The 12,493-nt window shown below is 42.7% G+C and overlaps 1 protein-coding gene across 1 annotated transcript; it reads left to right on the top strand.

Annotated features, from left to right (window-relative positions):
- Positions 1-9,727: 9,727 nt before the first annotated feature.
- On the top strand, positions 9,728-10,171 carry LOC145112666 (uncharacterized). Its single transcript, XM_079048802.1, has one exon. It carries the CDS (start codon positions 9,728-9,730, stop codon positions 10,169-10,171), a length of 444 nt encoding a protein of 147 aa, XP_078904928.1.
- Positions 10,172-12,493: the final 2,322 nt, after the last annotated feature.

Below are 12,493 nucleotides of genomic sequence, written 5' to 3'. Positions count from 1 at the left end.
TTACATAGTAGATAGGATGTTGCTCCCCGTTAAGATCCTTGACCAGAACGACACTTACCGCGTTTGAGGATGCTGAGAGGTAGAGAATAAGTGGTTCTCCATCTATAGGTTTCACTAGTAGTGGAGCAGAGCTTAGATATTTTTTGAGTTCCTGGAAGGCTTTCTCGTGTTTATCCTTCCACTCAAATTTCTTGTTCTTTTTCAAGATATCGTAAAAGGGCTTGCACCTTTCTGAGGATCTTGAAATGAACCTGTTGAGTGCTTCTACTCTTCCGGTTAGCCTCTGGATGTCCTTTGTTGAAGACGGGGATCTTAGTTCCATGATTGCTTTTATTTGTTCTGGGCTTGCTTCTATCCCTCTTTTCGTTACCATGTATCTAAGGAACTTGCCTGACTTTATTCCAAAGTGACATTTGAGTGGGTTCAGCTTCATATTGTACTCATCCAGGATTTCAAACGCTTCCTTGAGGTCTCTAAGGTGATATTCGGCTTTCATCGACTTCACTACCATGTCGTCAATATAAACTTCCATGGTGTCCCCCAGTTTGTCTTTGAATATCCGATTCACAAATCTTTGATATGTCGCACCTGCATTTTTAAGACCAAAAGGCATTACGGTGTAACAATATATACCTGTTGGTGTTATAAATGCAATATCTTCTTGGTCTGATGGTTCCATTTGGATTAGTTGGAATCCTGCTGAAGCATCCATGAAGGTAAGGAGTTCATGGCCAACCGTCACATCTATCATAGAGTCAATATGTGGTAGAGGGAAAGGATCCTTAGGACAAGCCTTGTTGAGATCCGTGTAATCTACACATAATCTATATTTTCCGTTTTTCTTTTGTACGACAACCACATTAGCTAGCCATCTTGGGAACTTCACATCCTTGATCATTCCTGTTTTGAGGAGCTTCTCTACGTCCTCTTGGATGATTTTATTCCTTTCGGGTGCAAATTTCCTTCTTTTTTGGTGTATTGGTCTGAAAGAAAGGTCAATATTAAGTTTATGAGTAATAATACTCTTGTTTATACCTGTCATATCTTCGTGTTTCCATGCGAATGTATTGCTTCTGGTTCTTAATAAATTCAGTAGATCCTGCTCGATCTGCTCAGGCATTGAGGATCCTGTGAGGACTTTAGCTTCAGGATCCTCGATGCTCAGGGGCACTTCCTTTACGTCTTGTTCCTTTGTCTCTAGAACATGTCGTTCCCATTGCTTTAATTGCTATACTTGTTGGGGTTTAGTCGTAGATTTCATAGAGGTTTGGTAGCATTCTTTCGATTCTTGTTGGTCTCCCATGATCTTCACTGTCCCCCTTAGAGTGGGCATCTTCACACACTAATGGTATGTTGATGGAGCTGCTTTCATCTCGTGGATCCATGGTCTACCTAGTATCACATTATACAAAGACAGGATGTTAATAACATAGAAATTTTGTATGGAGTTTACCCCTTCTATGTATATTGGTAGCTTTATTTCTCCAACTGTGTGTTTTGTTTCCACGCTAAATCCTATGAGGACCGAGGGTCTTTTGACTATCTCTGATTATGCGATTTTCATTCTTTTCAGCGCGTCTAGGAGTACGATATTGACCGAGGATCCTCCGTAAATGAGGATCCTTCTGACGAAATGATTAGTGTAACAACCCAATTTTTCAAAAGAAAATTTTCATTTTTAATAAGTCAAATATTTGCCACAAACCATAAAATCCCCAAAATACAATTGTTTTCAATTTAATAACCATAACAATTTATTCCAAAACATCATAGTGTCCCAAAAACGCCTGAGAGAGAGCGCATGCTGCGCCATCAAGCCTTTCCCTTGCCCTTGGGCTCAGATGTACCTGAAACAAATCCACAAACTATAAACTAATTCTTAGTGAGTCCCCCAGAGCATACCCCACACATGATCCACATAACACATATCCTATTAGCTATAAAAGCTACATATATCACATAAGCCATGCATACTAACATATAAGGATGCCGTAGGCTCCTCCCAGGGTCTTATACCTTCATACGGGCTACCCCATGGTCTTTACCTAGGAATGCCACGGGCTCCCCCACGTGGTCTTATACATAAATGCCACGGGATCCCCCCGGGGTCTTCCACGCAATAACATAATTATCAACTAGCATATCATATATCACAGAAGTATCTATCATACTACATAACTCATACATAAACATATAAGGATGCCGTAGACTCCCTCCAGGGTCTTACTCCAATGTGCCATTGGCTCCCCCACATGGTCTTATACCCGACTGCCATGGGCTCCCCCCGAGGTCTTCCATGCAAATATCATATAATCACTAGCATACCACTTAGCATAAAACTAACTATCATACCACATATCTCTAGTACAGCTAGTGTACCACATATCATAAAATGGGCCGGCCTTGGTGCTGTAGATCCATTGGTATGGTGAGAAGACTCACCTCTCGAATGCTACACTGACAAGCTAAGATCAGATATATCCCACTCGCTGCTCCAACTAAACTGCCTAAAATCATCATGTGATTAACTTCACCATCCTGAAATACTATAAATACCCAACAAAGTCAACCCTGGTCAAAGTCAAGGTCAACAGTCAAGGTCAACAGTCCATGTTGACCTCAACTCGTCGAGTGTATCCAGCAACTTGTCCAGTTCATCAAATGTCCAGAAACCCAAAGTCCATTCAGACCAAAACCCTAATCCTTCACTGCACTCAATCAGAAACTCGAAAACGGGCAACCCTACCCCGACTCGTCGAGTCAACTAAGGGACTCGACGAGTTCCTTCAGTCCCTTTCATGTTCGGCCCTTTTTAGTGGGATCTAAGGTCCCAAACTTTAGATTTAACCTCCCCTAATGCAAATACCACGTAGAGTTGCAAACTTTACGTGCATGAAAGTCCTTACAAGGCTATAACATCAAAACTAAGCTTCCTACAAGGTTTTAGTGCATGGAAAGGGCTAAGCTGTATAAAGTGAGCAACTTTATGTAATTGGGGACCTAGAAAGGTCCAGATCTGGAACCATATCCTTGTGATAAGTCCAGATCCGAGTTTGACCCCATTTTACACCCAAAAGTGACCACATCCTTCCATGAAATAAGATCTAAGAAAATAGAGATCAAGGTGGTAACTTTTTACCTCTAAATGGATGCTCACAACCAGTAGATGTTGGATCCCAAGCCTTATCCTCTCTTCTAGCTCCTCAACCTTCAATTTTCCTTCTTCAAAGGCACAAGTTTTACTCTCTAAGACTCACACACACACTCAAGGAAGTTCAAATATGCAGCTATGGTTTCTTTCTGGGTTGTAAGGACGGTGAGGGAGGCTACAAATGAGCCATAAGTCCTTTAAATAGGGTGAAATCCCCTGAAAATTAGGGTTTCTCTCTACAGCGCCTACTCGTTGAGTCGGGGCCTTGCGACTCATCGAGTAGGATCCCACGTCCTCTAATAGTCTCTACTCGACGAGTTGGAGTACCCCAACTCGCCGAGTCCATGCACAAAACCCTAAAACTTAGTGTCCAGTCTGGTTGTAGTGGAAACATATCAGGCCCTTCTTGGGGCAATCCCTGCTCATGTGACCCGGCTGGCCACATGCGTAGCATCCTGAGCCTGCTATCCGACAAGCCCCACTGTGCGGTTTACCGCACTTGGCACACCGGCCCCGACCCTGCTGGCCCCTACTGGAAGTATCTGAGGTCTTAGGCTTTTTAGCCTGACCTACCGGTGCCTGTGCCTGCTCCGGCTTCCGCTTGGTGCTGAAGTCCAACTCCATCTCCCACTCACATGCCTTCGCCACCATTTCATTCAGGGTCTTGCACTCTGTGAAGCTCATAAAATCCTGGATATCATCCCTCAGCATCGAATGATATCTCGTCCTCCGTATGTCGTCATCGGTAGCATACTGTGGGATCAACAATGCTCGCTCCCGAAACTTGGCGGTGATCTCCGCCACAGTCTCGGTGGTCTGCTGGAGCTCCTAGAACTCCCTCACCAACCGCTGCACCTCAATAGCTGGTTCAAACTCCAAATCAAATCGCTGAACAAACCCAGCCCATGTCATCTCAGCCACACCATCTGCTCCCACCTGACTAGTCACCTCGCCCCACCAGTCTCGGGCTCTGTCTCTCAACATACATGAAACAAAACCCCACCTTCGCCGCATCAGGGAAGGAAATCGTGTGCTGGACGTTCTCTGTATCCGCCACCCAGTGTCGGCTAACAATAGGGTCCCTGACCCCGAAAAACTCTGGCGCCCCGCACGCCTTGAACTCCCAGAACGAGGGAGTTCGGGCCCCGACCTGGCCCGCAACAATCTCGGATCTGAATGACCTGAGCCTCACGTCCATAATCTCCATCATACCCTCCTTGACTGTACCAAAGATCACTGGGTTAGCGTCAAGGATGCCGTTCGTCACCTTGGCTGCAATGAGCTCACGCAGCCTCTCATCAATGGGCTCAGTGCCGCTGCCCGACCCGGATCTAGATCCAGATCCTGATCCTGATCCCCCTGTATCCAATCGTGTCACCACCATGCTGAACTGAAATGTCATAAATCATTATGATTAGGATATCTATATAGGGGATCGTCCCACATCGGTCCTCCTTAGAGCTGTCAGATGTAACATTGGTTCGGGTACAGGTCCTGTGCTTTTAGTAGTATGGGGCCAATACTACCTTCCACACCTACCTGTACCTTCCCCGAAGCACTACCTGATAACTCTAATTCATCCCAAAATAAATCATATCCCACAGACTATCACATAACCCAAATCCCTGGCTATCCTAAGATTTGCTCTACCCACATCAATCAAACCAATCATAACAGGTTGCCTTTATGCATGCAAATTATACACAAAAAAGGATCAAATAGACTTTCGAATAAGAGATTTTACCCTAGGACCACAACCAAACAAGGAACATGAAATAAGGCCAAATCAATCATTCTAAGGTTAAAAGCTCCTAACCGTATACAATTTTAAAAAGCATACACATAGCAAGATCCATACGATTATCATAGCTCAAATATCAGTATAACATGGCTAATCATATTGGGAAAACTACTTACGGGTTCCCCCCGGGGTCTTCCATGTAATACCATAATAATCAACTTGCATATCATATATCATAGAAGTATCTATCATACTATATAACTTATACATAAACATATAAGGATGTCGTGGACTCCCTCCAGGGTATTACTCCAATGTGCCATTGGCTCCCCCACATGGTCTTATACCCGACTGCCACGGGCTCCCCCCGGGGTCTTCCATGCAAGTATCATATAATCACTAGCATACCACTTAGCATAAAGCTAACTATCATACCACATATCTCTACTATAGCTAGTGTACCACATATCATAAAATGGGCCGACCTTGGTGCCGTAGACCCATTGGTATAGTGAGAAGACTCACCTCTCGAATGCTGTACTCACAAGCTAAGATCAGATATATCCCACTCGCTTCTTCAACTCAACTGCCTATAATCATCATGTGATTAACTTGTCACGATCCCGAAATACTATAAATACCCAACAAAGTCAACCCTGGTCAAAGTCAAGGTCAACAGTCAAGGTCAACAGTCCATGTTGACCTCAACTCGTCGAGTGCATCCAACAACTCGTCGAGTTAGCTGCATTACTTGGCAACTCGCTGAGTTACCTTTGTAAGTCGTCGAGTTCCTCCTGAGTCCATTCCACCGATTCCCGAGTCAACTCGCCGAGTCACCTTAGTGACTCGTTGAGTTCATCAAATGTCCAGAAACCCAAAGTCCATTCAGACCAAAACCCCAATCCTTCACTGCACTCAATCAGAAACTCGAAAACGGGCAACCCTACCCCGACTCGTCGAGTCAACTAAGGGACTCGACGAGTTCCTTCAGTACCTTTCATGTTCACCCCTTTTCAGTGGGATTTTAGGTCCCAAACTTCACATCCAACCTCCCCTAGTGCAGATACCACGTAAAGTTGCAAACTTTACGTGCATGCAAGGCCTTCCAAGGCTATAACATCAGAACTAAGCTTCCTACAAGGTTTTAGTGCATGGAAAGGGGATAAGTTGTATAAAGTGAGCAACTTTATGTCATTGGGGACCTAGAGAGGTCCAGATCTGGAACCATATCCTTGTGATAAGTCCAGATCCGATTTTGACCCCATTTTGCACCTAAAAGTGACCACATCCTTCCATGAAATGAGATCTTAGCAAATAGAGATCAAGGTGGTAACTTTTTACCTCTAAATGGATGCTCACAACTAGTAGATGCTGGATCCCAAGCCTTCTCCTCTCTTCAAGCTCCTCAACCTTCAATTTTCCTTCTTCAAAGGCACAAGTTTCACTCTCTAAGACTCACACACACTCAAGGAAGCTCAAATATGCGGCTAGGGTTTCTTTCTGGGTTGTAAGGACGGTGAGGGAGGATACAAATGAGCCATAAGTCCTTTAAATAGGGTGCAATCCCCTGAAAATTAGGGTTTCTCTCTCCATGCCTACTCGTCGAGTCGGGGCCTTGCGACTCGTCGAGTAGGATCCATATCTCGCATCCTCTAATAGTCTCTACTCGACGAGTTGGATCACCCCAACTCGCCGAGTCCATGCACAAAACCCTAAAACTTAGATAAATTAAATAATACCTGGAATAAGTGTTACAAGTTGGCCATGTATAGTGTTATCATGATTCCGTTATGATGAGGATCCTGAATTTCTTCCTTGTCATTCTCGTCAAATGTAATTCTTTTTCACTTCTAACCATGGTATTCTTTTGTGGCCTATCCTCCTTTTCTTTTTTGGAGACCTTGACGTGTCTTTTAGCATGAGAATAAGAGGTACCACATATGTTAGATCCGCCTGAGATAACATTAATTATCTTAGCGTCAGAGGGTGGAGATCCTGGTTTCTCTGGGATCCTGTGATCATCCTGGCTATTTTCCTTGGATTTTTCTCTTTTCCTTCCGAGGATCTCTTTGAGGTGTCCTTTGCTATGGATGTAGCTGATTTCTTTTCGTAGAGCTATGCAGTCCTCCGTCATGTGGCCAAAGTCTTCATGGTAAGCACACTATTTGGACTTGTCTTTCCAAGCAGTGGACTTGTTATCTCTCTTTGGCCATCTTTCTTTATCTCCAAGATCCTGCATGGCATGAATTACACCTAAAACATCCACAGAAAAAAATAGTCAGTGATTTTAGGAAGCTCTTCTTCTTCTCCTCCATCTTCAAGGGCATTAACCCTGTGATGATCCGGTTTGGAATAGGGCTTCGATTTGTAGGATCTTTGAGTCGAGGATTTGGCCTTCCTGTTGGGGTTCTCATACTAATCCGAAGGGTTGCTTCTCTTCTGGATCTCTCTATCCTCTTCGAGCCTTATGAACCTCACTGCCCGTCACCCAACTTCATCCAATATTTTGCATGGGGTCATCAAAAGGTCTTCGTAGAAGGGTGAATCCTTTCTTAATCCAATTTTAAAAGATTCCACATCGGTGGCCATGACAATGTTGGGGATGCTTAGAGCTTCCCTGCCAAACCTGTTAACAAAGTCCCTAAGTTTTTCCTTAGGATCCTGAACCACCCGGTAGAGATCACTAGTGATCTTATCGAAGGTTCTGCTGCAAGAAAATTGGTTATTAAAGATATTGACTAAGTGTGCAAATGAAGTAATAGAGTATGGAGGAACGTTTAGTAGAAATTTAGGGGCTGATCCTATAAGAGTCGAACCAAAGCCTTTGCATAGGCAAGCTTCCTTCAAGTGCCCTGGGACGGGAATGATCTCCATCCTTTCTCTGTATTGGGCTATATGCTCTTCGGGATCTGTAGTCCCATCGTATAGCTTCATGCTGGGAGTTTGGAAGCGTTTAGGAACTTTGGTATCGGCTATCGCAGTAGCAAATATTGAGATCCTGTGGCTAGTAAGGGATGCTTCTGGTATTGGTTGGACCACTCCGGGTACATTGGAGATCATTTGGCTTAACTGTTGAAGTTCCCTAGCCGTGTTCGGGTTTATTCCTGCATCAACATTAGTGTAGTTAGTATTAATAGTATTGTTGTTTAAGAAGTTACTAGAGTCAAGGTTTCTAGGAGTGTTGAAAGGCTCATTGAGATAATTGATCATGGACGCTCGGTTGTCCATAGTTGCCCCCAGGGTGACGCCACATTGGTAGGAAGTGTGTCCTTCTGGCGATTTTATGAGGATCCTGCATTATTGAAGTCCAGGATCTTTGGTTGCACAAATGTGGTCGTAGTTTCCTAGGATTTCTAAAATTACGACTTCATCCTCTCCACTTCTTTGTGTAGTTCCCTATTCTCCTCTTGATGTTTGGTCACCTATTGCGTCATTTTCCACATCATAGCAAAAAATTCTGCAGTAGTGACTGAGCCAGTCGGATCCTGGAGCCCTGGGGATCCCAAACTTCCTGGATTAGCGATCGTGTGGGTGCTTTTCTTGGAAGTGTCAGGCATTTTCCTCTGAGTGGGGGGTCCACTTGGAGGAGGTGGTAGGTTTTTGTTTGGAATGGAAGGAGCAGAGGACGAAGAGAGGATCAGTTGTGTAGACATTATTTTTTCGAGGATTTTGAACACCATGACCCCACGGTGGGCACCAAATTGTTTTGGTAAAAAATTACACAAGTACTAATCAACAAAATTGAATGAGAGACTGTGATCTTCAGATTGTGTAAAAGCAAGTGGTAAAAGAAAGTGACACAATGGTTTACAAGGAAAGCCCTTGATCCTTACTAGGATCTCCGGCATAAAACCTTGGGAGGTGATAATGATCACCTGCCTTGATGATTTTATTGATATAAAAATGTAGATTACAGTGAGTTCTTGGTAAGAATAAGTAGACAATTTTGTAGAGTAAGCTTAAGCTAAAGCACAGTGTGTTGTGTGAAGATTACAAGTGTCAATTTATAGTCTAACTTAGCCAACAAGATGTCCGATATTTCTGGGATCCTCTACGACTAGATTCACGAACGTTATTTGACCAAGTATTCCGGGTCTTTAACATAGTTGAGATGATTATTCATTGAGAATTTGTCTTCCCTTGACTACTTCTGCACACGTGTTAGTTATAGACAAAATATGACCGTTATATATATTGATAAAAATAATAACGGTAATTAGCCGGGATCTTGATGTTGCTGAGGATCCTGGATATTTGAGGATCCTGGATATAGTAAGGATCCTGGTCCCAACACCAGGAATCGAGGATCGTTCAAAGAAACTGAAGGATCCTAATGATCACGTGGAAATTACTAACGTTGCTACAATCAAAGATTCCGATCCTCCACTACCTTATCAGGATCCTAACATCAAGGATCCTTCTCCAACCTCAGGAGCCTGAATCCAACCCATTACAGAATACCTCAAGAATGGCACGATCCCCAAAGAAGAAAAAAGTGACAGAGCATTTAGAACTAGGGTCTCAAGGTTTGTTAAAATCCAAGGTAAATTGTATAAAAAAAATCTATGGCAGGTCCATAACTTAGATGCTTAAAAGATCATGATGCTGCAAAAGTTCTAAAGGATATACATGAAGTTGACTGCAAAAACCACACTGGGGGTAGATCCTTGTGCTCCAAAGTGTTGAGGACAGGATACTACTGGCCAACCATGAAGAAAGATTCCTTCCTTCATGCTAAAAAATGTGACGCTTGTCAAAGACATAAGAGCATCCTGCATCAACCGACAGAACCTCCACATCCTCTCATCTCCTCTTGGCCATTCATGAAATAGGGGATGGATATAGTGGGAAAATTGCCAGTGGCTCCTGGAGGAAAGGTCTTCGTGCTAGTGATGACAAACTACATCTCAAAGTGGATAGAAGCTAAAGCTTTCATCCAGGTAAGAGACAAAGAGGTAGTTTCCTTCATTAAATGCAATATCTTAACTAGGTTCGAAATTATATGCGAAAATGGATCCCAATTCATAAGCAAAAGGACAAGGGTCTTTTTCCCAAGTTGGGGAATCATGATGGTAATGTCCACTCCTATCCAACCTCAATCCAATGGTCAAGCAGAATCCAACAACAAAATCATTGTCGATAACTTAAAGAAAAGGTTGGACGAGAAGAAAGGAAGATGTGCAGAAGAACTTCCTTTCGTACTATGGGCAGATAGGACCACCTCCAAAGTAGCCACAGGCCAAAACCATACTCCTTGGAGTTTAGAACAGAAGCAATGATTCCCACTAAAGTGGTGATCCCAACAGAAAGATACCTACTTCAAAACCAATAAAACAACGATAGGATCATAGCCTAGGATCTTGATACTATAGATGAACTCAGGGATCTCGACAAGATTCGCAGAGCTGCTCATCAATAGAGGATCACCAATGCGTACAACAAAAATATGAAAGTCAGAAGGTTACAAATAGGAGACCTATTGCTAATGGAAACATTCCAAAACACCAGGGATCCTAGTGCACGTAAACTGGCACCTAAATGGGAAGGACCATATCTAATAGACGCCGAAGCAGGAAAGGGAGAATATTGGTTGGCTATCTCGATGGAAATGTCCTGCCAAGATCCTGGAATGCTATACACCTTAAAGCTTATTTTATGTGAGTAAAATTCGTCATTTTCCAACACACTCGAGGTACACACACTCTTTACCATTTACCCTTTATCTTTATTTTTATTTGCTCTCTTCGAATACCATTACTAAGTTAAGCATCGGAGGGGCGTTAGCTAGGCTAACGCCCACCCCTAGCTAACGTTTGATGCGCGCAGGGAAACAAGGATCCTAACACACAAGGATCTTGACGTAAAAGGATCCTAATAAACAAGGATCCTGACAAATGAAGACTCTGGCACTTGAGAGTTCCATAACTACATGCGTCCTCTGACTCGTAACGTAAGTATCCTATGAATAGAGACTGATCATCTCTCCTATGAATAAGGGTACTTAATCCCCTCTAAGGTTTAGAGAGTTAATTACCTCTTTCACACGAGTTAAGGTTTATACACCTCTCTTGGACGCACATTATCTCACTATGGGATGCAAATAAGGGGATCATTTCATGCTGCAGTGACTTGGCAACCCTCTTATTTCTGAACATAAGTTAAGATCCTAAAGTTGATATCCAAGGTTTATAACATTTTCATGTTATCTCAAGTTGGGATCCTCGCCAGATAATACACAAGGTTTATAAAATTTCCATGTTATCTCAAGTTGGGATCCTCCCTAAATAATACACAAGGCTTATAACATTTTCATGTTATCTCAAGTTGGGATCATCCCCATATAATACATAATATTTATAACATCTTTCATGTTATCATATGATTTGGGATCCTCCCCAGTAATTTGCTTTGATTTGGGATTTTACCTAAGGCTTTTTGGGAATTATGATACCAACGTATTGCTTGAAGATGAGATACTCCCCAAAAAATATACAGGATTTGTAACATTGTAATGTTGCAAAAGTTCCCTTAGTTATTTCCTAAGTTAGAGTCATTTCCAATCGATTCCTAAGCAAAAATCCTCCTTAAAGTTTACCGAGTTAAAGACAATCACGGATCCTCCTTGACAAATGAGGATCCTTTGATGAACGAATGTTAAGATCCTATGGAGTAAAAAGAATCATGAATTTGCGCCTCTCTTGGAGTAAATCCTAAACATCATGAAGCCGGAGGATAATCATCTTCTATTTATCCATATTTCTCATATGATAGAAGGTTTGTCCTAAATGGATCTCGACCATTTTGGGATCTTAAATGGATTACTAATTGTTTTCAGATCCTGAGAGTTCTTGTAAACCTTGAACTCCTTAGGATCCTGATTATAAGAATCCTCGAAAATCCTACTGCTACAACTACACAATTTAATCAAGCATGCAAAAGAAATATTAAAACAACCATAACATCAAGGGGTTGCCCACCAACCCCGTGCAAAAGAAAAAAGATAGTAACATTGTCTTACAACCCTTAAAATCAAAAGCTACTAAAACCAAATTTTTGTAGGCCTAAACCGCTAACTGGTTTTCATTTCCTGTAGTCTTCTCCACCTCGTCCACCTTTGACGGCTGCCCTTTGGGATCCTGACTGGTATTTACAAGCTTACCAGTCAACTTGGGGAGAGCTTCACGCCACCCCACCAAATCCCAAGATCCTGTATTGGCGACATCCTCAACAAACCTGATATTGGTTTCCCAGATAGCCATAGCAGCACTGGACTTCGCCTCCGCAATCATCTCATGCATCTCTGCATCATGATCTTCCTCTTTCTCAGACTTTTCCTTGATCAATAGCTCAATCCTATTGAGGATATCTTCATTTTCCGCCTTACACTCCTTCTCCCGCTCCTTTAGATCTCGCTCAGCCCCCTCAGCTCGGATCCTTAGATCAAGTACAGACTGGGAAACATGAGCAGAAACCTAAAACAGGTATGTCATCAGTAAAAACAAGTAGGAGTCAGAAACTAATATTACACAGATACTGAAAGCTTGGGAAAAGGAAAACAACTTTTGAAGCGCCTCCTCAGCTATAAGATTCTCCAGATTCAT

Source organism: Lactuca virosa, chromosome 5, assembly GCF_052849685.1.
Source record: "Lactuca virosa cultivar CGN04683 chromosome 5, Lactuca_virosa_CGN04683_v6, whole genome shotgun sequence".
Classification (NCBI taxonomy): Eukaryota; Viridiplantae; Streptophyta; class Magnoliopsida; order Asterales; family Asteraceae; genus Lactuca; species Lactuca virosa.
Note: the sequence above shows the minus strand (reverse complement) of the source record. Positions and strands in the feature narration are given on the sequence as shown.